This window comes from Notothenia coriiceps, unplaced genomic scaffold, assembly GCF_000735185.1.
Source record: "Notothenia coriiceps isolate Sejong01 unplaced genomic scaffold, NC01 NC01_scaffold00037244, whole genome shotgun sequence".
NCBI classification, from domain to species: domain Eukaryota; kingdom Metazoa; phylum Chordata; class Actinopteri; order Perciformes; family Nototheniidae; genus Notothenia; species Notothenia coriiceps.
Window position 1 is genome coordinate 21,026,255 of NW_011369945.1, and position 25,665 is coordinate 21,051,919.

General features: G+C 38.8%; 4 protein-coding genes across 5 annotated transcripts in view; 1 reads left to right on the plus strand and 3 right to left on the minus strand.

Moving 5' to 3' along the window:
- Positions 1-25,665, minus strand: part of sytl2b (synaptotagmin-like 2b) — a 47,036-nt gene that overhangs the window by 16,105 nt on the left and 5,266 nt on the right. The window lies entirely within an intron of this gene.
- Positions 1,851-7,100, plus strand: tmem268 (transmembrane protein 268). Its single transcript, XM_010793907.1, has 9 exons — positions 1,851-1,886; positions 3,092-3,220; positions 3,468-3,562; positions 3,666-3,773; positions 4,174-4,326; positions 4,549-4,659; positions 5,178-5,267; positions 5,504-5,722; positions 6,365-7,100. The coding sequence occupies exons 2-9, from the start codon at positions 3,100-3,102 to the stop codon at positions 6,530-6,532; spliced, it is 1,065 nt and encodes a 354-aa protein (XP_010792209.1). The 5' UTR covers positions 1,851-1,886; positions 3,092-3,099; the 3' UTR covers positions 6,533-7,100.
- prrt1 (proline-rich transmembrane protein 1) lies at positions 7,511-18,943 on the minus strand. Its single transcript, XM_010793905.1, has 4 exons — positions 18,554-18,943; positions 15,161-15,498; positions 13,214-13,405; positions 7,511-11,723 (listed from the first exon to the last, which is right to left on the minus strand). The coding sequence occupies exons 1-4, from the start codon at positions 18,570-18,572 to the stop codon at positions 11,547-11,549; spliced, it is 726 nt and encodes a 241-aa protein (XP_010792207.1). The 5' UTR covers positions 18,573-18,943; the 3' UTR covers positions 7,511-11,546.
- On the minus strand, positions 19,114-23,988 carry LOC104965407 (helicase SKI2W-like). The gene is made up of 5 exons (XM_010794361.1): positions 23,917-23,988; positions 22,087-22,167; positions 21,011-21,229; positions 20,352-20,492; positions 19,114-19,560 (listed from the first exon to the last, which is right to left on the minus strand). The coding sequence occupies exons 1-5, from the start codon at positions 23,986-23,988 to the stop codon at positions 19,360-19,362; spliced, it is 714 nt and encodes a 237-aa protein (XP_010792663.1). The 3' UTR covers positions 19,114-19,359.

The window sequence follows — 25,665 nt, forward strand, 5'->3', positions numbered from 1 at the left end:
ACACAATAATGCATTAACGTTACAAGTCGAATCATCTTATGAATTATAATGATTACCTGCATACTGGTACTTTTAATACTTAAAGTAGATTAATCCCAGTAGCCTATAGGTGTGTACTTTACATAAGAAAATAATCTAAGTACTTCTTCCACCCCTGTTTCTACACCACAAAGTACTTAAAAAAAACAGTTAAGCCAACATCTTGCAAGAAAACAGCGTCTGAGGGCTTCTTCACATTTAAAAACCTATTAATGTGTCATACCCAACGCGAAGAAACTCAGCTAATTGACAGAACCATTTTTACCGAAACAAAACACAAGTCTTACAAGGAGCGTCTAAATGAGCCCTTAGCGAAATAATGCTAACACACTTAGCACAGAACTCTAGGTATAAATACCCTTATTACATATCGGATCTGCACAAGCAAGATATTTGTTCTAGATTCTAGGGGTAAGTATCATAACTGAGCGATCAGAACTCGCGACAGGGGAAGCAAACAGACATCACGACACGGAGCTTTACGGAGCAAAAACATTGTCTTACCTATGCTGTTGTTCTGATCAAAAGTTTTTTTCCATGGCATTAAAACGATAAAAACTCTGCTGAAGATTAATCCAAAGGTTAATCCAATGTGTCTGTGTCACTTTGAAATGATGGATTTTAGGAACTTCCCCTATTGGCTAACGGTTAAAAAGAGGTGTCAATCATCAAAATCGACCGAGGTGGGCCAGAGTTATGGAAAATGCACCCAAATGATCCCAGAATTGTTTGTTTTTCTCTAAATCTCTCTAAAAAGGTAAAATGTCACTTGTTTTGCATCAATCTTGATACAGGGTACTTATTATATTTTATAGTTTGAATTCCTAAAGCTTTTAGTCTACTATCTCATCATTCAAGGGTGGTTTTCACTATAAGTAATGTTTATTACTATTATATGTTATCATATAATAGTAATAAACATTACTTATAGTGAAAACCACCCTTGAATGATGAGATAGTAGACTAAAAGCTTTAGGAATTCAAACTATAAAATATAANAATAAAGTTTATAAACGAAAGTAAAATCAAGCCCCAGATTGATTGTTCTTAAGCGACGTGTATACGTGAGGTATACCCAGAGTAGAAATGTACAGTACTTCCACAAACAGTCAGATAATCCGTTACCCGTCGTCTGATACAGTATACCGTTGAACACGAGCAAAGTCGGAGAAGGTACCGGGCAGAAGCCTCCCTTTTACCGCAGCCTCGTCCAGACATAGACACGTCAAACGCGCACAAGGATATTCAGGGTGCAGTTCCTTTCGGCATTCAGGGCAGGGGCTACTCTAGGTACTTTCCAGGTTCGTATAACATAATGATTGTGGCACTTTTAACAAAGCAGCAACGATGGTTTTCAAACATCTGTAATCACAAAGAGGTCCGCAAAAACGCTATCGATCGACATCCAGACTTGCTTGATCTGTGACTTGTCAGTGTTTATAAATAATATTTAATTTCTTCCGTTTATGGAACAAAGCTTACAAAGCGATAACAATGCGAGCACCTTGTTAAGGATTTAACTTCGACTCCGGGGGGTCTTACTTATAGTATGGAGGAGTGGCATTGGAGCACGCTGCCAACAGCAGGGGAACAAAGCACCTGTAACTGACGACATGCAGGAACTACGCGAAGAGCAGGTGACTACTGGAAAAGAGCACCATTCAAAAGTTCTGATCGGCGGGTCTTCTGAAACAAAGCAGAGGAAATTATGACCGTAGTGGCCACCAGGTGCGAAAGCTCTCTCCCAGAGCTACTGGACGCCCATCTCGGGGACCGGAGAAAGTGGAGCAATATTCCTCGCCACGCCAAGCACAAGCAGCTCGAACAACCCTATACAAGTGACCCACGTAAGCCATGCTACTGATGTTGGACAGTTTCAGTGGATGCACAATTAAACAGCACATCCACATTAATAGTAAATAACATGCCAAATATGGACTCAACGCCTTCTCTGTCTAATATGGTTCGCTTGCGCTGTTAGTGTTGTGCATAGCAACCCACCTGCCTACTGTTTTTGTGCAGGAAGCAACGGAGGCAATTTATTATTGAAACGTTCATTATGTGACTGATAAAACTATTAATAATAGAGTGGTGTATGTTTCTTTCTATGCGCCACACTTGGTAACCGTTTATAAAAAGAATAGCTTCACTTCAGGCCGTGATATATGCTCATTTATATCCAGCCTAAGGGGTTGTCGACCCTCCGCTTCCGCGTCGGGCCGAACCACGCCCCTTAGCTGTGATATAATGAGCATATACCACGGCCTGTCGTGAGCTATTGCTTAAATATAACCTTCGATGCTAGCAACTGTTTTTCCATGACCTTTGATGCTAGTTAGCTATTTCAACTGTGTTTTCATCACCATTGTTGGTAGTTACCTCAACAGGCAATTCATTAGATTTGTATGCCAGTTAAATGTTTAAACTGTTTATACATTACCTTTAATGCTAGCTAAATGCGTATCAATGTCCTTTAAGGCTAGATACATTTTCAACTATTCATGATTGTAGCTAACTATTTCAACTTCTCTGCTAACTTGCTAAAGTTAACTAGTTTTACTTACTCTCAATTGCAAAACATGATAGTAATATGTTTTACCACTTACTTGTAAATGCAAGTTATCACATCATTTACTAATGTAAAAACTTAGTAAAGATGTACTTCCTTCACATTTCTACACAAAAGCATGGAATAATCAATGTGCTGTCTTTAAGTACTGTGTCAGTCACAGTCACATTGAATGTCATGCTGTTTACATTTGTAACATACAGGATTTAGATTTGTTGGGTTCTTTTCTTGGTATACTGTTATTCTTTAAGTGATGCTTGACCGTTGTCACATGAAACTTTCTATTTTTCCCTGATTTGAAACGAAAATCATGGATTTTATTTTATTTTATTGAAAGGTTTCAGGTCCTGAGAGCTCAATGAAACATTTTAATTACCTCTTTTTGTTCCAAACTTTCAATTTCCAAATGTTATATTATTAATCAGACAGAAGCTTTATAATGTTAATCTCAGATTATCTCTGATATGCTCGTTTCCTCCTTAGGACCTGAAATGATGGAGAGCAAGAACAACGTTTGTTCCGTGATGGAGGACGGTGAGATGGATGTGCAGGTCAGAGAAACCGAAGCTGAGTCAGAGCAGTCCAACAACAACAGAACCAACTGGTCAAATGGTAATAGACTGCTCACATGATTTAACTGCTCACATGATTTAACTGCCTGACTATAGATACCAGTAAACAGACATAAAGGGATGTCATTTTTTGTTTTACTTCCTAACAAACATTATTGAGCATTATGTCATAATTCTTTGTAAAGATATAGCATTGTCAGCGCAAGACTATTGGCCCATCTTTTTACCACTGGCTGATGAAAATATAGGTTTAAAGTCTTCTCTCTCTGTCTCTGTCTCTCTCTCAGGTCAGTGTGTTGTGGCGATGCCCAGCTGTTCGATGTTAAACCCAAGCTTTGATCTGTCTCTCTGCCGAGCCAAACTTGAGAATGATGGCTTTCAGGTCAGAAAACACCCAGACACCAACACAAACATATGACCCACTGTGGCACCATAACATTCAGATATATTTACTTTAATCTCTATTTACTTACTAATGTTTTTAGATTCCAGAGGAAGACATGGAGACTCCTCTGAAGACAGCTCTGGAAGTTCCCTCAGTCAGGAGATACATGGTTTTCAACTCGGCCCTCTTCCATTTCTTAATGGCACCGGTAGGATTGTCTGGGTTTCTGTGTACCAACTATAGTTACCTACTAAGCTACTTTCCGTAGTACTCTTGCTCTCAATCAATCAATCAATCAACCAATCAACCAATCAATCAATCAATCAATCAATCAATCAATCAATCAAATAATCAATACACCTATCAATCAGTACACCTATCAATCAACCTATCAATCTATACATCTATACGTCAATAATTAAATTAACCAATCAATCATTCAATCAATCAATCATTCGATCAATCAATATTAAAGTTCTCGAAGTATGTTTAAATGAAGTTTGCTGTAAGAAACTCAAATACAAATTGTAAACTGCAACGCATATTTTCCAAAATGATACCAGTTTTATACTTCTGGTTAATAGCAACCTTTGCTCTTCCTCCACCAGGTGCTGTATCTGGTGGTGTGGTGCGCTGTGTTCTCCACCCTCCACGTCTTTATCACAGTTAGTGACTACTGGGTCCTCTGCCTCTCTGTCAGCCTGGTCTCTATCTTCCTCACCACTGCCATCATATTCATCCTCCACTGCAGTAACAAGGAGGTAAGGGGGGGTCTGATACCATGTTTACAGTAATATTGACACATTTACAATAACTTACATCTGAGTTTGGATCTGAAGTTATTTCGTTAATGTAATTAATATAGACACAATAGTTGTGTTGGTTTTGACTGCATGTACACAATTATACTTAGATCAAATTAAATACTTATCATTGGAAATAATTAATTTAAAAACATGTTTCTTTGTCTGTTTCTGTGTCAGATTGACATGAATTTAGACGTCCGGTTAATCCAGGTGAATGAGAGGCTGGTTAAACACAAGCTGATGGTGGCCGTGGTTGACTGGGTGCAGTCCTGCGCAGGAAACATGCAGGTTGGTTTTATAAATAAACTCAAACTGCAAGGAAATAAGGTTTCTAAATGTACCAGAATTGACTTTTGGTCTTTTCTTGCTTACTTCTTACTTTCTGACTTGCTCTGCCTGTCAGGGAGAATAAAAGGAATACAAACACAACATGATTATTTATAACACTGTGAGGGACGGAAGAATGATACAAAAGAAACATGTGGTAAATGACTCAGCAAGATTGCAATTAAGATAACGTCTCAGCAGGCAAAACTGCACAACAATGACAAAACAAATACAAACCCTTTCCTAATCTAGAAAACTTTGTATACTTCCACATTTCCAGACATTTCCCAACAATGTATTCATATTCTTTGTATGGAATATATACTTAAATATAAAATAAAGGCCATGCATTACTTTGACTGGATGTTTAATTACGTTGTCCTGAATCATGCTATTGTGTCATTAGATCAATTGATGAATATTCTTTTCTTTGGCAGCCTCTGATAAAGTCTTATACGTCTCTCTGTACCTCTCTGCAGCTGTCTTTTGTGTATTGGGACATGTCCCGCTGTCTGAGGGCACTGACTGAAACTTTAGAGGAGGGCAGCTTTGTGGTGAATGACACCCAGGTGAGTACATCTGTCCCTCAGTTTGTTCACCTGCTGCTCTATTGATTTTTTCTTGTACTTCAATGTAAATTCTTCCCCGAAATCAATAGAAGCATAATTCCAGCTGCTGTTGAAAGGATACTAATTTCCATATCTTCAGGAAAACAGAAATGTACTCCTTAATGGGTGGCTTCAGATTTCATAGCTTCAATTTGGCAGAAGGAAGGAAATGATAAAAAGGATTGGTGTTTCACCAGAACAAATTGAAGAAGAAAATGTCGCATCTGGCCCTTGTGACGGAGGAAACGGTGGTTGAGCTCAAGGTTGGAGGGTCAGATGTGGAGCAGGACCCTGATGAACAGAGGCCTCTGCTGAGCCAGGAGAGCACGGGCAGCAGTACTCAATCCAGCCCGCCAGAGGCTGCCAAAGTCACCACCAACTACAGCCTCATCCCTGACCAGTCGTTACCTGCTCAGGTAAAGGATGCTAAGAGATGTAATTGTTCCCACACTGAGGAAATGCATATTAGAGCTTTTAATGTCAATCTTTCCGTTTGTGTGTACAGACAGAGAGATCGAAATTACGTTTCCAACAATCCCGAATACAAAAATAAAATTATACAATATACAGATATGTATACAAATATGTATAAAATATGTATATCCTATACCCAATCAACAGACACATTTACACATATGCACACATTAAGATAAAAAAATACAACAATCAATATATACAAAATAACAGTCACATCAATATCAACAATGGTGCAAGATTGTCCATAGCAGCGTAAAAAGAAAAAAAAAAAGCAGCTAGGTTTGCGCATACATTTAAAGTTTAAAATGTTTCATCTTCAATTACTTTTAAAATGTTTTTTTAGATTTCTTTTAAGTTTAGTTTGTTTCAGAGTTTCAAAGTGTGTGAGCTAGTTTAAGTGTCTGTAAAAGTTTTAGTTCAATCATATTAAGCTTGACGTTTTAATGTCTCAGAAGTGTATAGCTATACAGTATAAAATAAAACAAATGGCTGGATAATGGAATTGTAAATAGGAATAGCCATTATGTTTTAATATTTCGAATCAAGAAGGTTACCAAGACTTCTAATACTCTTCTTTGTAGGCCAAAGCCTACCAGCTTCTGATGACCTACAGTGCAGCGTACGTGAAGCTGTTGGTGTCCCAGCGGCTGTCAGGACCGACCCACCACCGCCTCCGTCCCCGGAGGAATCACTGTACCACCGCCCCTCTCTGCCTCTGCCAGTACATCAAAAAGCAGATCCTTCGATAACACAAACCTGCTTCATGGAGCGTGACTTTTTTAACTTTGCACCTATGCTCTGGAGACAAACTGACTTGTTGGATCATTTCCTTAAATGAAGGACTTGTTTGGAGCTTCACACTCCAGTCTGCAGGCGCCTGTACTGATGTTTTTCTTACGCCAGCTCTGTGTTTGCATCACCTGGATCCTCGTCTATTTGTTCCCAACAATTCCTGCACTGTGCCAAACGCTGTCTGGTCCGGATGCTGTAAAACAATGTTTGCACTCCTGTATACATGACAATCACGGCCTTAGTTACTGATGTTTTGAGTATTTGCACAAATATTATAAAAAATCTTGTGATTTGATTTGCAGTAGATTATTTAGTATGTCACTCAGAAAGTAACTCAGTATAGTTTCTCAAGTTCTGTACCTTGGTACAATGTTAAGGTACTTTAGTATTTTCATTTCATGCTACTTAATACTTCTTCTTCAGTACAGTTTATATGGAAGTTTCGTAAGTAGCACTACATTAAAAAAGCTGTAATTAAAGTTACTTTTCATAATAAGATACAAATTAAACTAGTGGTTTTCAATCTTTTTATCTTCTGACCTTTTATTGTCAGTTCGTCAGCAGTTTCATTTGTTGCATTTTTATGTTTCAGTTGGAAAAACAAATATCTCTCTAAAATGTAGCGAAGTGAAAGTATGAAGTAAACTGCTTACTTAAAGTATTCTAAAATTCCCCATAGTACAATACTTGAGTATACATATGAACTTACTTTCATTATTCCACTGGATTTTAATTGCAGAACTATTTTTTATGTTGATTTATTGGTTAAGAAGTACTCAAATTGAAAATTAATTTCCATTTAGTTTCCAAATAGAACCTTGTAATCTGTGTTTCGTAGAAAAGATGTACCCCATGTCCACTGCAGGAAACATATTTTTAAATAAATATTTAAAAAATATTGAGAACAAAATATTTATTGATATTTCTCTGGAATTCAAATGATGCTAAACATAGATGCTCTAAATATTAAAACCTTTTTTCCGGGTCTCAAGAGGCTAGCAGTGTAGCTATTTTACATTTGTTTTTCAGCAAAAACATTGGTTTGTAGTTGAATCCTATCAGAAAAAAGTGAGGGTAACCAATATAGCCAAGAGAAAGAGGTTTGATGGAGATACTGAAGGTGGGAGCTGAGCCAGCCTGTGTGTGCAGAATCACAGATGGCCATTTAGCCTCCCGAGGACAGCCAGCATCTCTGAATCGTTTAACGTGGCCTCGCGCTGCACGCCTCTCTCCTCCATCACAGAACCCTGCTTCTCCCGGGTCAGCCACGCTTACTGCCTCGCTGTGTGTTGTGTCATCCTGCAGCTCTCTCGCTGGGCTGTCACCTCGGCAACAGCACCGGGACTGATGGGTAGTCGCTGGTAATATGGGAGAAACCTGCAGCATGCTGCACACACAAATGCATAGGTATCTACTCCTACTACACACATAAAACCAGAGGTGTGAAAACACAGAAAAAGACACAGTCTGGTTTCGCTTCTGTTGCTGACATTTGAGGGAATATAGTCACAAAACTAAAGCCAATGATTCGTGTTAGCTTGCTTTCAGCATCATTGCACAGGTTCATCAAGGGAAATCTTTTTATCTCCCTTCATGCTTCTGTTCTTGTCTTTGTCTACACATCGAATGTCAACCTTTCCTTGGCCTAATGGAACATTGCACTCTAACCCACAAATGTCAACCTCATGGTGGCGCTTGTAGAAAATTCAGACAGTCATTATTCATCCTCTTGGGACCATGAATGCCGGCACAAAAAAACCACTACATCCAACGGTTATCAAGATATATCAGTTCAAATCAAAGTGATAGACCGTTCTGACAGACCAATGCTTCCTGGATGGGAAGGCAAACAAATCCTATTGATGCAAAGATGATGACCAAAAAGCAATGAAAGCTAAATGTAGGAAAAATGAGACGCTGTAAAACACAATGTGATCAAGCAGCAGATAGTGAGAGATACTGTAGTTCATGTTCTGATAGAGGGAGGCAAAAGAGAGACAGAGAAGGAGAAAAACCGGGGCAACTATAAATAGCTTAGTGATGAGACGAGAGAGGAAAGGCCACAGAGACACAGAGAGGATGGAGAGACAGGAGAGTGGGAAAACAGACAGAAAAAATATATACAGTCTTCAACAGTGTATCGTTCACAACCAAAAAATGATTCTTTTATTCATTACTCAAACAACTGAAGTCAGAAACAACTAACGCATGTGCAACACAGCCATGAACATAATTATAATAATAAACCTCAAGAGAACCACATGTACACAGGACATTTCTGGCTCTTTGAAACAAGCAACCCATCGCGTTTACAAGCTCAATAAATAATAATTTCAAAAATAAAAATGAAGTACACATCTCCCAGCTGTGTATAAACAGCTATGTTAAGTCACATCAGAAAGCACACAGGGAGATGAAGCCTAGCGCTGTATAAACTAGATATGCTAAGAGTCACTCTATGCAGTAGACACACACTCACTGTCAGAGCCCTCTGCACAATTATAATACTAAACAATACTGTGCTTCGTTTACTCTTTTAACACTGAAATATCACTCAGTCAATCATATTAGCACAGGGCGTTTATTTATCAAACGGCTAAAAGGGATTTTTCTTTTTGCTTAAATGAGAACTTCACCGGGTTCTAAAATTCTTCATTTATCGTGAAAAGAAAATAACTTTTCCTAAAGAACTTCAGGTAAAACAGTGAATAATTTATATACAGTTGGTTATTTTGTAGGTGAAGTATTCATTTAAGTGTTAAAAACCTTAATTTTACCCCTACTCACTAATTTAAATTATTAGTTTTTAAGTAGACGATGAATGGATAAGCACAAAGAGTCATATTGATATTCTCATCTAATGCTTTGCAAGATGGCGAATAAGCATAATTCCCACAAAGTTCAACTGTTAATAAAAGCAATTTTTTCAAAAAGGCTTCAGCTATTAATAATATGTTATCTGAACAGTCATATAATTATTAAATCACATGTTTTGGCAGAAAAACAATGTTACTCACTGAGTAAAATTGATTGTTTTTTAAGGTGAGATCGAAGATAATTCTCCTGCCTCGGCTGGAAAATAAAAAAAATCTAATCTATTCCTTTAAATAATAATCAGTAATAAGGCAGTTATTGGGTAAATCCTGGTATCTGTGCATATATGTGATCAATCAAATAAAAGTTACAGGCTGTAGAAAGGAGGAAGTCACTTCACAAAACGTTATTGTTACTAAGCTGTCTTTTAGGAGCAATATTAATTGTAGTTTTTAGAAGATTGATAAATATGTGCCCAGATTTACTTAATATAATACATACGTGATAATCAAATGCAATGCCGTTGCCAATAATAACAATAACATAATATATACTACAGAATAAACTGCATTTATACTGTCTATTTTTGTTCAACAAACATCATTTTAAATATCTCTGGATAACTCTTTTAAAAATAGCATCATCATAGGGACCAACAGAGGAAAAAGGGGTAGCAGAAGGGAAATATGAATAGGTCCAATAACTCATGTTGATAGGAAAAAAGATAGAGACAGAGAGGGAAAGATTTCAAAGAGCGGAAAGTGCTACAATACAGTATAGGCATTAATAATGTATCTCTCTCTTATTGGAAACATTCATTTTCAGTTCCTCCCATAACCCCAGAAACCTCAGGTCATAGTTCATACAGTAACGTTACGGCCATGTTGGCTCTTATAAATAACAGCACACCTGCTGCTTCATTTTGGAGACCACACTCTTTTGTGACATGAACCCTGACTCGTTTTGTTACAACAGTGAAACCTCAATATTTAAGACAAATGGAGACAAACTGAGGATGACATGCAGGGTTATGTTGCCTCTTAAGTTTAACGGTGCACTACATTTTCATATACAGTGTCTGAGAGACTAAATAGCTAAGAGATGTGCAACACAAGATAGGCAAATACATTTCTAAATTACTGCAAAAATAAAGTTTGCAAACCTAAAATTCAATTATCTAAATTGTCTCCATTTCTTATTTTGACAGTAGCTTGTACTAAAATACTGTACCTCACATTTGTACTTTAGGAAATATTCCCACCAACAGCTATTATTGCACTGGACACCCCTTTAGCTTAAATGTATATTTATCATGCACTATAAAACTATGAATGTAAGCAGCTGCATCGTAACGTCTTGTAACTACAAAGTGCATCACCATCAGATATCAAATTTAAGCCAATTTCAGAGTGTTGTATAGCTGCAACAACTAGTGATATAATGTAAATTAGAGCAGAGAAAGTCGTTGCATTGAACAAATTAATACATAACAGATATTTAAATAAATAAAAAAACATATATTTCATAAATAATGTATCATCTCATCCAGCCTAAGTGTCCATGTAACATACAAACAATGAATCTCAAATAAATACTCTGTGTTTGATTACATTAGACACAGTCCAGTCTCCATTAGGTGTGTTAAATGTGTATTGATCACCCCATCTAACACTTTCTACAAGCTTATAATACAACTCTGCAAATCAACACTGCTTCAACATGGCACTATAAAAAAAAGAACAAATGTACTTGTAAGACTAAAATATGCATTTAACTATCCTAAAAACAATTAATCTGGGTCCAATTTAGTAGCTACCTAACATCCTATGTATGAATTAATGGGCATCAAATGAATTGTTAAAACAAGGAGATTCCCTTTTGCAGCTCATTTCAGAGTGTAAATATTAAGCACTCGCTGTACTAACAGAAATACTGGGCCTCATTTGACAGATGCTTGTATTTGGCGTTTGAACATCAGCTGTGATTGGTTGTTTTTGGTCGTGTGTTTGATGGCAGCAGGTTAGGTCGGAGCTGTGTGTGTGCCAGCGATGCAATAGCAGTTTGTGTGCATTCTCAGTGCTCCTATTTCCTCCAAACGCTTGAGAGTAGTTAGCTATGTAAACGCCATGATTTCCATTTGTCTGACACTGCAAGGAGTTAAGGATCCCAGTCGTCGTCGTGGTGCTGCGAGGCGATGATGACGACCACGGTGAGGATGGTGCACAGCACGATGGAGGCAATACCAACAGCCAGGCTGATGAAGGAGAAGTTGCGAGCCTCGCGGGAGGCTATTTCCGCCGTCACCATGTCCCCTCTAGCTATCGCCGTGCGCACCTAAGTGAGGCAGGAGGGAGGGGATGGGTGTGTGGGAGAGAGGAGAAATAAGGATTATGTAACAAGAAGATGCACGAGTGGGAGCAGGAGGGAGTATAAAGCACCATGAATGGATCGATTTCACTGCAGCACAGGCTGAATGTGCAGAAAGAGGCCACTCCACACAACATTAACACACCATAACAACATATACGGCTCAGACCGGTGGGTCCATGCCTTGTCAGCTCAACTTAACTCAAAGCCAGCTGAGCAGGCCCAGAGGATAAAATCCATTCTATCCCGTTGCACCGACAATGGTGCAGTTACGTAATGAGAACTGTGTGTTGTGTATGTTGGCCAGCACAGTCTGCCGTTACAGTGGCAAACAACAGGCATCACGAGGTTTGAGAGTCACCAGACCTATATTTACATTTCTCACATCACGCTCAACTAAACATGACCAACATACAACATGGGCCTTTTAACGCCTTTTAAATGAGTCAAGATAAATTCTCTTTAAATGTGTAATATAAATCCTGCAGTGACAGATTGCTTCTCCTGTAGACCTTTTATGTCTGGCTGTGCATTATTTAATGGTATTGAAAACATACTGTACATTGTCAGAATTTGTAATTCACCTCAGAGTCCCGCCTGCTTTGTCAGGAAAAGCAGTTTTTTTTAGTACTGCACTGTAACTTTTATTCATTTACCTGTGTTATTATTTTTAATTATTTTGATTATCTTTGCTTTTAAATGAGTGTTTTGAAATGACATTTTATAATATGTTTCTGCTGCACTGTTTCTTAATGCTCTTAATGTCTTTCATTTTTGTAAAGCACTTTGAATTGCCTTGTTTTGAAAGGTGCTATATGAATAAACTTGCCTGGCCTTGCCTAGTATGAAGAGCATTTCAACTATATACTATGTGGATATTGTGTATAGATATTCCCGGATGTATACTACATTTGCAAGTATTTCTTGAGTATGAAATGTAACTTGACTTTGCAACTCAAATACCCCACAATGCATTGCTGCTCTTCAGACTTTCCAATGGCTGACAGCGAGGGAGACGGTTTGAATAAATAAGTTGGATTGACAATACAATACTGAATCATTTAAATTTGCCTGGAAATAAGACTTAATGTTAATTCGCTTTGCAATTAACAATTTTCATCAAACTTTAGCTCAAAGTCATGTGATACATGGAAGAAGTATTGCTTTAGAATGAACAGTCTTCCAGTAATGGCTGGACATTTCCACCCCCCATTTGTCTCCCATATGTGGGTGTTTTTCCCAAAAGGTGTGACTAAAAGAAATATGATCTGACTTTTATAGATAGCCTACAATATTTAGTTTTGATCACTGTCATTCTTTAGGCAGGTACAATCCTGAACATAAAACGAAGGGTGTAATGACTCAAAGATGCATTTACATTACAAAGTCTCCCTGGTGGAGGCGGCATTATGTTAATAAAGCTCAGAGATGGCAAAATATGATGAAGTGTTTTTAACCTGCACTGCTTTGATGATGGCAATGATGCCTGTGGGCCAGAAGCAGCAGACGGTGGTGAGCACGGCGATGGGCAGGTAGTCGTGGGGCGGCCGGCGGTCCATCAGGGTGATTCCGGGGGGCATTTGCATGGGATGAATCTGTCCGGGTGGGATCCCAGGGTGGCCCCCCCCCGCCTGGATGTAGGGCTGACCCTGAGGGAGGGGAAAGACAGACAGTAAGTAGGAGAGCTTTTTAATAACAGAGCAGTTTACAAAGTACTTTCATATCAAAAGACACAGGACAAGGGGGCGCAGTCAAAGAGGACAGCTGCATGAGCAATGTCTCTGCATGTATCAAAGAGTCGTACATGTAGAAGTTCCATAAGCAACATGGTAGGGAATGTCAAAGAATCATAGACAGTATAAGAACGTATTCAATTTGAGGATTAATCCCCAGCTCTCGCTTTCAATTCATGCACTTGGTGGTGAGAACAAAATCACTTTCACTTGTTTGATGAAATTGTGTGAATGGCTTTATCTACTAAACAAACATCTGCAGCTTTATTGAAAAATAAGTATTGTACAAAACTACAACTATTATTTTACTAAACCAATGACTACTCACATAAGATAAGATAAGATAAGATGTACTTTATTCATCTCAGTTTGTGAAAATGTTTAGTTGCAGCAGCATAAAACAAAACAAGGCATCGCACTAATAACAAACTAAAAGAGTAGACATAAACAATTCTAAAATAGAAACATCTCAAAATAGAAATAAATCAGCATTAGAGTGTAAGAAAAATATACAGATGACCGTGAATATAAACAAATCTATTAACTGTCTGGCAAATACAAATACTATTGAAAGGCCAATTTTCTGTAAACACAATATAAGCAGGATATTTACATAAAGTAAACATCCGCTCATCCCATGTTGTATTTTTGGAAAAATGATGTTCCCTTCTAATTTTTTCATTTTGGTTTTAAATAGAAAATTGCATTAACATTATTATCATCAAGTAACTGTTAAGATAAGCCTTCTTCTTCTTCTTTCTTGTGTTTTTCTTGTACTAATTTACAAAAAATATAGATGCAATTTGCCCTGCAAAGTTTAAAGTTCTGTTAAGGGAAACCATTTATATAAGATTTATTTTTATTTATGTCTAAATGTATTCACTTTGAATCTCCATGACTTCGGAATAATTCATTAAAATACAGAGCCTCCCCAGACAGAAATTACCCAATGAAGCAATAAATTACATTTGTATTGCCCGTATGGGGAATATTCTTTGCACAGAGTTTATGAACCATATCAACCATACATGACAGCACATAATATAACATAATAAAAAGCACAGTTACTGCAATCCATAAAATAAATTATGCGCAAGTTCAAGAATATGCCAATTCAGCGCCCATGGTTAGCTCGTTTTCAGCTGAATGCTGCCTGATGATGATGTAATGCCTTTCATTTCACGTCCTGGGCATGATATAGCATTTGTTCTATAAAAAGTGCACACTCAGTCCTTGGATCTGCTATTATATTGTGAGCTGGAGCCAAGGTGTACTCGTCTACCATTAGTTTTATTTTGTTCCCCAGTTAGCTTGTCCCTTTAATTGGATCTTCTATTGTGTTTTTATGTAAATGTTTTTAATGTTTAAAGAACCATTTTTATATAGACAAATGTCTGCCTTTTGCAACAAAATAGTAGACGATGTATTTTTTTTTCTGCATTTCCCTCTTGTTTTATACCAAACTATATATGTTCTATCCAATAGAGATCCTTGTAAATGATTAGGACAACCTGTAATATAAAGTGTGAAGGATGGAAAATATACAAACTAGCTGTGAAATGAGGTGGGAAGAAGGTCAAAGTATACTGAAGAGAGACTGGTGTAATTCTGCAGCAGCCTGATGTCAGACCTGTGAAATCTTTCAAAGCACTCAGCTCTTCTCTGACTCACCGATGCCATGGGGTAGACAGGTACGTAAGCTGTGCACGGCTGTAGCTGGAGCGGGTAGCCCGGCTGGAGGTACCCTACAGGGGCGTGAGGCATGGTGCCCCCGGGGCCCTGGGTCTGGACCGAGTAGCCCTGCATGGCCCCCTGAGGTCCCATCGGGCCGCAGTGGAACTGGGTTTCTTGGAGATATCCATCTGAGCCCGGGGGAGGAGGGGGAGGAGGGTAGTTGGGTTGGGTGCCGGGTGGATGCTGCATGTTGGGATGCTGAGGTACGTTTGGGTCTTGCGGGCCGGGGAGGTATGGAGGAGGCTGCATGGTCTGACGGCTAGAGTCATCAAGACCTGAGAGAAGAAGAAGAAGAAGAAGAAGAAGAAGAAGAAGAAGAAGAAGAAGAAGAAGAAGAAGAATGAGGGAAGATAAGAACAAAGCAGGTAGGAGAAGGATCACAAATAGAAAAAGGCAGAGGAAGAAAATAAACGGATGTAAGAGTGAGGGCATGTTATCTAACTCAAGCACTATAACACATTTGTGTGCATGTTGAATGTATTATGTCTTATCTCACTGCTGAGGAGGGGAAGAAACAATTACACAGACCAAAGCTCCTCAGTGACACTTCCAACCTCCTCCACAAAGACAAAAACATGTGTAGTCTGTGTGCTAATGATGACAGTGATTGACATGTTCACCTCCAGAGAAGAAAGGCCTTTTTCTCTCCTTCTCCCATTAAAAAGTTGTTTACGAGTGGTTAGAAATGTCAAAAACGTCCTCTTATGGTCTGTCTGTCTGTCTGTCTGAAGCATCCTTATTCCTTCTTTGTGTTAGTTAACATTGAAAATGACTGAGGGGGTTTTGTGTTTTCACAGCAGGGAAGTGGCTGTGGTGCACGGTAATCCAGATTGACAGGGACGTGAGGATAAAGAGAAGACGTCGTTGAGGAGGAAGGGTTTGATGGGATGAGAGCGAAGAAGCTGAGTGATGAGGGATGACGCATTGTGCTTGGGGACGATCTTTACGTAACGCCGATGCTGTCACAAGCAGGAAGCGGAGCAAAAACATACAAGAGGGGAAAGGAGCTGGCATGAGGGAAGGGAGACCTTTCAAAGGGCAAGCAGCTTGGCAAACATGAAGGACAAGACACACGTTGGTGTTTCTCCGTTTAAAGGCTACGGAATCCCAAGTAGAAGCTGAGAAATGGTGGATTTGGTGGAGACAGTAAAATGTCTGAAAAAAAGTATTTCCAATTTTAAAAAGGACCATCTTCTCAAAACAAAAAATCTTTGTTAGTATGGTTTACCACTTTGATTTACAAACAGAAATCAAGTGTTATTGATCAAATTAAAATTACTAATTTATGACTTTTTTTTTAGATAGTTGAACGTTTACCCAGGAGGTGAACCGGCACCTCTGAAAGTCCACACTGTGCTATTTGTCTGTTTTGGAGACTTGAACCAGCAACCCTCTGGTTCCTGAGCCAATTCCCTATAGGAGAGAGCTGCTGCAAGAATAGGTGGTATTATTTTTTCAAACTTGCATTGCTAAATAGTCCCAGCCAATCCCCGTCCACAACCTGAATGCATTAAATGCAAAATATAGCAAAACCAACACTCAATCAATTATTCTAATTATGACGGTGACACTTAAGTACAAGGGCACAGACTAAACAGGATGTTATGAGGAATGTGAAGCAGAAGAATAAAATAAACATGTGGATAAAATATCAAGTACAATGAATATAGCTTGGCATGTGTTGACAATGTAGAGTCATGTGACTAAGAGTGTGTGAACACGTTGCAGGTGTAATTTAACCCAGGTTAGATAAAACATACTGTAGCTGTCCCAAAGAGGAAAACATCTTTCAGCCGGCTTTTACAATAAGAGCTTTTTTGGAACATTCTTCCATTAAATATACTGTATGTTTAAGTGACTATACTGTTAATTTGCACAAAATCTTGAACGAACAACAAAGCAACAGCAACAACAAAGGGCCTGCTATCATAAATTAGCTGCATAGGCTACCCTTTGTGCCCTGTTTTTGTGTGTTGGTCAGATTGTGTCCCTACTGCTTTCAATCATCTTATGCAATATTATGTGATTTTGTGTTGTCACATTTAACTTGTTTGTGCTGATTTTCTTCTTAACATTGTTTAGTGTAACTGCCTGTTTTAAAATATCCTACATTGCATTACTCTACTAAGCTTTCTTTTATCCTTTTCAGCTGTTTTGCTTTGTCAAGTTTCAATTTCTGTGTTCACATGTTGTGTGTTTAATTGTTGTTTTATGGACAATTTACCATCAGCCCAAGGGACACCAGTTCAGAAAATGAGCCTTTAGGCTGACACTGGAACACGTCCAGTGATGGTAATCAATGTGCATTGTCCCTAAGAATACATAAATAAAATAAAAATGGAAGCAGCAGGGTGAACAATGACAACAAAGAACATAATACTGAGCTTCAGTGCATTTTAAACAGACCTAAATCATTCCCATTGAGACATCTGCAAAGCATCATTGCCTTACAGTATTTAAATTGATAAGCACTGTTCTGCATCCTTATAAAATAAAAAGTAGGCCTGGTGCTGATGTTTAATTAGCAATAATGATGGATAAAGGGCCACACACGAGACAACAGGCAGATGTGCAGCCTGTACAGTCTGCCATTTACTGTATCAATGGCCACTTTAAATGCTTTTCATTATGACCTTTTAATATGTTGTTCTGTAGGCCTACTGTAAATCTGCCGTTTGAGCTCCATCGGTAGTTGGCGCTTTAACGTCTTAAAATAATCGAAGAGCAAGCTGGAAAGACAAAATGCTTATTTTATGGTAATGCACGCAGACGTGTAGGATGATTATTAATTAAGGCTGTTAAACACGCGCAAGTGAAGACGTGCACGCGCAGCGGACACCCACACTGATGTCCACAGTCAGGAGAAACGTACGTAGGCTTGTGCGTAATAATGATAATGAGACTCGGAAACAAAAGGAAAAAATAACAATAAAACCGGGATAAACCGCACCGTGTCATGTGAATATCATGAAAAGTTGCTACATTTTCAAGCCGAGAGGTAATCAAATAATCTACATGTGATTGACATATAATCATGAAAATGTCCCTTTTAACTCTCATTGAGCACGCTGGATGCATTATGCGGCCCTATGAAGCTTTCCTCCCGGGTCTGCACCCACACAGCGGTGCAGCATCATATAGAAGCAGCGCTGTGCAGATAAACAGAGATGTTGACAACAGGGGGAGCTGGAGGAGAAAGATCTGGTCAGCCTGAAAAGCGAAAATTATTTCCATTTAAAAAAAAAAAAAAGACCCAAATTGTAAAATCTCCAGAGGGTTTTAGACTCAAGCTCCAAAACACGCCCGATCATCCCAATGAAAACCTCTCACCGTGTTTTTCCGACGACATGCCTTCCGATCTTCTGTCCTCCTCTGTGATGTACTCCAAACCTGGTGGTGAAAAAAAAACCTCTTTTCTCGATGCAGTTGTTTTACTCCGAACAACCCATCCTCAAGATGTCATCATCTCAAAAACACCTTATTATAACTTCAAGTGTTTTTCTCCCTAAGTGAGGCTAATTGTGTTGCAGCGCGCAGTGCTCCCCCTCTCCTCTCTCTGTGCAGCCGGCAGTCTAATAAGGTTTCTCCACTAACGCGTCGCCGTACATTGAATTAATCAGACACAAAGCTATCGTTGTCTTAAAGCGACAGCTCGGATTGCGAAACTGCACACGCATTGTGATGGAGCAACCCATCACAGCTCAACACAGAGCCACGGATTTCTTCCCTTGCATGATATTACACCACCTCAGTTTCTCCTCTCACGCAGGTTGTCCTCAGATGGCACATTTTACCTTGAGGTCTTTACAGCAGGATGTAAGAGAAGCAGGCAAATCATTTCAAAACATCTTTCATTTTTTATGTATACAAATATGTGGGCACAATCCATGTGTGTTTTAATACAGATTTATTTTATTACTGTACAATAAATTACAATCAAGATTTAATTCCCACAGTCTCTACCTTGGTCTGGTGGTTAAAATCATTCCCTTTTTTCATGGTCAGGAATTTTCATGTAAACTTTGACGTGTTTTGTAGGCACATACAGCACTTCTTGTTAACATAAACCACCACTTCACCTCCCCCACATGTTTCGCCATCCCTCTAACACCTTTCAGACAAAAGAACACATCTCCTCAGTGGGTGTAGAGGGAGGCGGTGAAGACGATGTCCCTGCGGATGGCCAGGGAGGCTTTCTCCATCTTGCTACCCAGGACGGAGTCTCCCACGATGCGGGCGGCCTGGCGCACCTCCTTCAGCACCTCGTCCAGGCGCTGGATGCACCGGACCACTGTGCCCTCCTGCACGTCGGTCAGCTGGGCGATCTCTGCGAACGGCTGTGATGGGACAGAGGGAGAGAGACAGGAGCAAGGTGAGACATGACATGGTGCAACACGAGCATGAGGAGATAAAGTTTTATAGCATACATCCAGAGGGATATACAAATCTGTCTGTATGTGTTTTAATATTATGTAATTGCCAGTGCTAAGTTTTTTATACAATAAAACTATTTAAAATAATATTGAATAAATAATTAGACATAATAAGCCTCAACTCAAGCTTTGGGATATCATACGGTATTATAAACAATAAACAATAAAAAGAGATATCAGAAGGTTATTTGACGATTAAACACAACCAGTTTAACCAAGCTGCCTTTGAGATATCCCATTAAGAAAACTACTGCTGGGGATAAAACATCATTCACATTGTTGATATTAAATATTCAGCCTTTAAGATCACACTAAGCTATGATTTCTGTACCCACTACAAACTATGAAAGTACCTGCCCTCAATTTAAAGACAGGATCAAGTGAAGAAAGGCCGAAATTATTATTATATTTAGTTAACATGTATGTATTCTCACCAAGATACAGATTGCATGTTAATACCAGAGTCTAAATGAACTCTAAATCAATTGCAACAACTAAAGTGCTACAGGTTAGGTGAGACTCAGTGCCTGGCTGGAAATGCCTTTTATTACTGGGGCAGACAATAAAATGGCTTTTTAAACTATTCTGAATGAAAGAGACAGACAGACAGATACACACAGGCAAACACAACTGAATACATGATGTCCGCACAGACTTACACCTGGCGAAAACAATAACCGGGAGTGAAACCTCACCATGCCTCTGGCCCAGCAGTACACCACCTCTGTCAGGCCAAACTTGAACTGGCCAACAAACTCCTCAGCTGTCTGCGGTATCTCACACTCCCTCTGCAGCTCTCCAATACGCTTGGCCACTGAAAGCACCCGATCGATACCCTGAGAGAAAAACACAAAGAGAACGAGAGAGGTGGGGGTTAGAAGAAAAGGTTAAGCCTGAAAGAGAGATTTTAGTTTTACAAGCAGCCTTTAAATGCATCACTCTCTCTCCTCTTGGAGATGTTCAAGAAATCTGTTTTACAAAATGTACCGCTGCTCCTCTATGGCAGGTCTACAGAGCTCAGGTCATCACTAATTCAGGACCTCATAAAGCACTTTCATGTATCAGGGGGCCGTTCACAACACACACCGACACAGCAGAGGCGAATTTGACAGAGACAGACGAGTGTATTAATAAGTGAGAGAGGCTTGGATGAGTCGGGTGAAGTGCTCTTAGTGTCCTTTCTGCAGGGAAAATATGTACAATGTTAAACTGAGTACAAGTGTGTCAACGTTTGTGAGTCACCCAGAGAAGGCAGAGTCTTATACACAGTCAGTACACACACACATCAGGGCTGTCATTTTTAAATCTGTGCTTTTCATGAGATAAAAGCAAGAAAAGCTTCCTTTCTCCTTACCTCCTGCAGTGTGTTGGTAATGTGCGGCTCCACCTGTGTTTTCTGCGTGAATACCAAACAGGACAGCAGGGCGGCGCTCTCCTCGGGGGCCAGCGGGCTCAGGACGTTCTCGAACAGCAGCTCGGTCAGAAGCAGCTCGTGGCTGCTGATCTGACAGGCCACGCGGCCCTTCAGCTGCACCGCCCCGCTGCTGTCCACGTACTGGAGGGACTGCAGCACCTGAGGAGAGAAAACTAACCTTTAGGAGCGGTTTGGTCAGGATCAGTTTCATCTAAATAGTATTTATCTTCTGAATCGCAAAAAAAAAAGTTAGGTTCAAAAGATTGTAGGCCAGATTTAATCATATCTCGTCTGCCACATCTACTTGCTAAATTCACTCAATCATTTCTATCACAAAAACATGGTCAAGTCTCAATATCTGTTATCTATGCAAACAGGAAAAATTGTGATCTAGGACACGGTTTGGCAATATTTAGTGGATTTTGAACAGGGATTTGCCAAAAATGTGAAACTTCATTCATAAAAAAAAAAACGAATTCTATACATAAATACTTTAATAGAAACTTTGAATTAAAATATGCCCTACTTGGAAAGTTTTGATCCTTAAAATTCTTTGAATTTCAGCAATTCTCTTTACACAAAAATATTTAAATAAATATTAAATGGATTGCTAAGAACAGTTTTGAAAACACACATGGCTCCCTATGGATAAATAATAATGATATTTATAGTTCTCCAATTTTTTTGTTGAAGAAGATTATCCTGACAACTATTAGATTTCCATGAACATTAGTGCACACACACATCCCCCGCTCAGAGTAGGACTCTGTATATAAAGGGTAAGCTAAATGTGCTATACAAATAAACAAACCTTAACCTTAAGCTAAGGGATTTAATGCACATTTAAAAATAATAAGAAATGTACCTTAAACCATATTTTTTAAAGATAGGAGTTTGGTCAGAGATTTAAAATTAAACAAAGAAATCTCAATCTTTAGGGCGGGAAAGTGACCTTATTCTGATAAATAGACATGCACAAACAGGTCAGGGCAGCGAGTCGAACGTCTGATCCAAACCTTGATCCTCTGGTGGTATTCAGGTAGCAGAGACAGAGACTGGTCCGACAGATGGAGATCCTCATTTTGTAGTCCAGCTGCCTAAGCTGCGTCAGAATTTGTGTTTCACTGTCGACGGCCGAGCCAGTGACGTTCTCAGACTGTTAGAGGACCCAGAGAGAGGTACGCTTGGAAATAAAATCCCTCATTTAAAGTGGACCTATCATGCTATATTTGAATAATGTAGTGTAGGACCATACCTATATAAGGCATATTTATACTTTTTATTTTTCAAAATACCAAACAGATCATGCATTTTAGCCATTCCTCATTTCGCTCAATTTAACACCGTCTTTGCACGGGCTGATTCTGTGAGAACAGCACCATCTACAGGCCTGGCATATGTACTACAGCGTCTCCAGCGCATTCGAACGGCAATGTCCGTGGCTGTCTCCTCCTGATTGGTGGAGTTGGCCCAATAGCCGTAGCGCCACTTCTGTGACGTCATAGAAGTGTTCAAATCTGGATCAATCTGTATGAGATCCGTTGCAGCCCCTTTTTAAGAGATTTGGGTATGGAGGAAAATAGAGAGGGTTGTGTTTTCTGACACTTGGTGAGTTCCCTGGAACACCGGGGACACATATTCATGTAGAAAAGACGTACAAAAGTGCATTTTGCATGATAGGTCACCTTTAAGTCTTATGGTGGTTCCTTTCTTGCCTTTACCATACCTCTATTCTTCAAAGAGCATTGTAGATTTGACTTAGGGTTAGCTTAAATTGTTGGCTTGTCTGCTAACATCACCGCTCCTGCACATCTGTCTTCATCTTCCCACTTAATAAACCTATTTTACTTCAATCAGGAGAGAAGGTTTTGATGTAAGAATACATATTTATTGCAGAGATACGCGAGGGAGGGGCTTAGCTTGACCCTGGTGGTGNAGGCTTGATCAAACATTTCAAATGGTGAACTAAAAGTTATTTATAGTTGAAATGTTAAGCTTAAAGTTCCCATGTCATGCTTTTCCGGTTATTACCCTTCCCCTTGTGTGTTATGAAGGTTTTTATGCATGTAAACAGTCTGCAGAGTCAAAAACCCTCAAAGTACACCCTGTAGCGAGTAAAATGATGAATAAACTGTTGGAATAGTTGCAATGGATTACATTTATTGGTTTAACCGTTGAGCTAAATGTAATGGATAAACTAAGTTTGGTGAAAGTAATAGATTAGAAGTTGAAATGGTTAGCATTATTTAAAAGAAACGGTTACATGGTTAAAAAGTCCAGTGTCTGCCACTACAAGAAGTAGGCCTAACTGTTCAAGTAAGTAAGTCCTAAACACTGATTATTCTATTGTATGAAGCATATGTTGTGACTTTACCCACAGTTATATCAATTAAAGTGTTAAAAATAATTCAGTTTGTAATCCATTTATTTAAAAAAGAAAATATGAATGGTGGATTAGGGACCAGGCCAATGGGTTAAACCTGTCACTCTTGAAGAAACAGAACAGTCCAATATCTCTTTCTAGCAAACCCGATCAGATTAACCATAGCCTCTCGACTCTGAAAACATTTGCAGTTTATTTAAAGAAAGGCAGGAAACCAGATCACTTCTGCTTTCCGGACAAGTGTTCTTTACTGCAGTGACATGGTGATGGTGTAATCGGCTGGCGGAGGCAGTGGATTAGGAGGCTGTTGTTTATTTATTCAATATATTCAGTTTAAAGAAGTAGATATGCATTTTATACTATAAAGTATAAAATGCATATCTACTTCTTTAAACTGAATATATTGAATAAATAAACAACAGCCTCCTAATCCACTGCCTCCGCCAGCCGATTACACCATCACCANTTTGGGATTGGGCCGATATCTCCGGCGGTAGAGAAGACCCTCTCCAGTGTGGTTAATGTTTGCTGCCATTCTCCTGAACCGCTTCGCACTTTCAATCGCAATTTAACAAATGGTTAAACAAATATGATTCTAACCATCTAAGTGTTTGTGAAGAAAAGTTAAAACTGGAAAGCTTAGATATGAGTATTTTATGATTAACAGTGTCAAAAGCCTTTTTTAGGTCAAGAAACACAGCTCCTACAACACCACCTTTATCCATTTTTGATTTGATTTGTTCTGTAAAAAAACAGTTGGCGGTCTCTGTTGAGTATTTTGCCCTAAAGCCAAATTGCATAGGATGCAGAGAAAATGTACTAGTGCTTAAATGGTCAATGATTTGCTCAGACACAAGTTTCTCAGCAACCTTTGACACTGTAGGAAGGATACTAATTGGCCTATAGTTACAGGAAGACATGGGGTCTCCACTTTTAAATATTGGGATAACTATAGCTGGCTTCAGTCAAATTTCAGACTTGATCTGACAAATAAAGTTTTATCGTATCGTATCTTATCGTATCGCTTCCAAACACTTGGAAACATTCCCTGACTGAAGGAGAGGTTAATCATTTTGGCAATAGGATTAGAAAGTGTTGTGCTGAGATCTTTTAGCATAACCATGTCCATGCCAAGTATATCCTTTGTTCTCGATGCTTTAAGTGATCCAATCACTTTTATAACTTCAGATTCAGTGATATTTCTTATGCTGAAAGCCGGCTCAATTGTATTAAAATAACAAAAATGTATGCAGTCAGGTGAGAAACACTGTGCAATGGTTGCAACAGAATCAATGAAGTAGTGGTTTAAAACTTCAGCTATGTCAGCTGGATTGTTTATAAACTTTCCATTGACTTTAAGTTCAAGCTGTTTTCTTTCCTTATATTTATTTCCAGTGAATAGTTTTAACTGTTTCCAGATCATTTTAGAATTACCCCCTGCCTTGTCTATTATAGTCAAGAAGAAGTCTGCCTTAGCCTTCCGTAACTTCTTAATGACTTTGTTCCTCAGCATAGCAAAGTGATGCCTGTCATGGCTTAATTTAGTTTTGATTGATTTTTTTAGGACTAGATCACGTTCTTTCATCAGTTTTAAAATATCGTCATTTATCCAAGGGACAGTGTTTTTCTTATTTTTCTGCTTGAATTTGCAATTGAAATCTCTGATAGTGCTCTCTAATGTTTTTGAGAACATTTTACTGTCGTCTTCGTGGTCTATTCCCAGCAAAAGATCATCCCATTTAATATGTTGAACAGCATTTATAAAGGTCTCATATTTGTTTTTGGGAATTCCAAAAGAATCATTTTTCCTGAATGAAGGGCTAAATCGCCTCTTGGTTAGGTTCCTGGCGATTAGAATCATATTGTGGTCAGAGAGACCAGTTAACATATTAAAAGATTTAAAAATTCTCTCTGGTTTGTTACTAAAAATTAGATCAATTTGTGTCCTGGTGGAATTAGTGATTCAACGCGTTTTTTTACTAGTTTGTTATCACTTTGAAATTCACATCTAATGAACCACATATTTCATGTCTATGACATTGGTTTCTGCTGAGGTAAAACATCACCTGGGAAAATAGTTCATTATTTATGTTTATTATTTAATAGGCATGGATAAATGGTGTCAGCAGAAAAAGAGTAGACAATGTGTTATTCATTTCAATTAATTTATGCATCTAATTTTCTATCTAGTCAATTTCCAAAAGTACCACAC

Excerpts from the sequence above, each read along its gene's own strand:
- tmem268 (XM_010793907.1), top strand. The coding sequence starts at position 3,100 with ATGATGGAGAGCAAGAACAACGTTTGTTCCGTGATGGAGGACGGTGAG. Across the intron at positions 3,221-3,467 it reads CAGAACCAACTGGTCAAATG|GTCAGTGTGTTGTGGCGATG; the intron begins GTAATAGACTGC and ends TCTCTCTCTCAG. Across the intron at positions 5,723-6,364 it reads ACCAGTCGTTACCTGCTCAG|GCCAAAGCCTACCAGCTTCT; the intron begins GTAAAGGATGCT and ends TCTTCTTTGTAG.
- prrt1 (XM_010793905.1), bottom strand. Across the intron at positions 13,406-15,160 it reads CTGTCTACCCCATGGCATCG|GGTCAGCCCTACATCCAGGC; the intron begins GTGAGTCAGAGA and ends CCCCTCCCTCAG. Across the intron at positions 11,724-13,213 it reads CCATCATCAAAGCAGTGCAG|GTGCGCACGGCGATAGCTAG; the intron begins GTTAAAAACACT and ends TGCCTCACTTAG.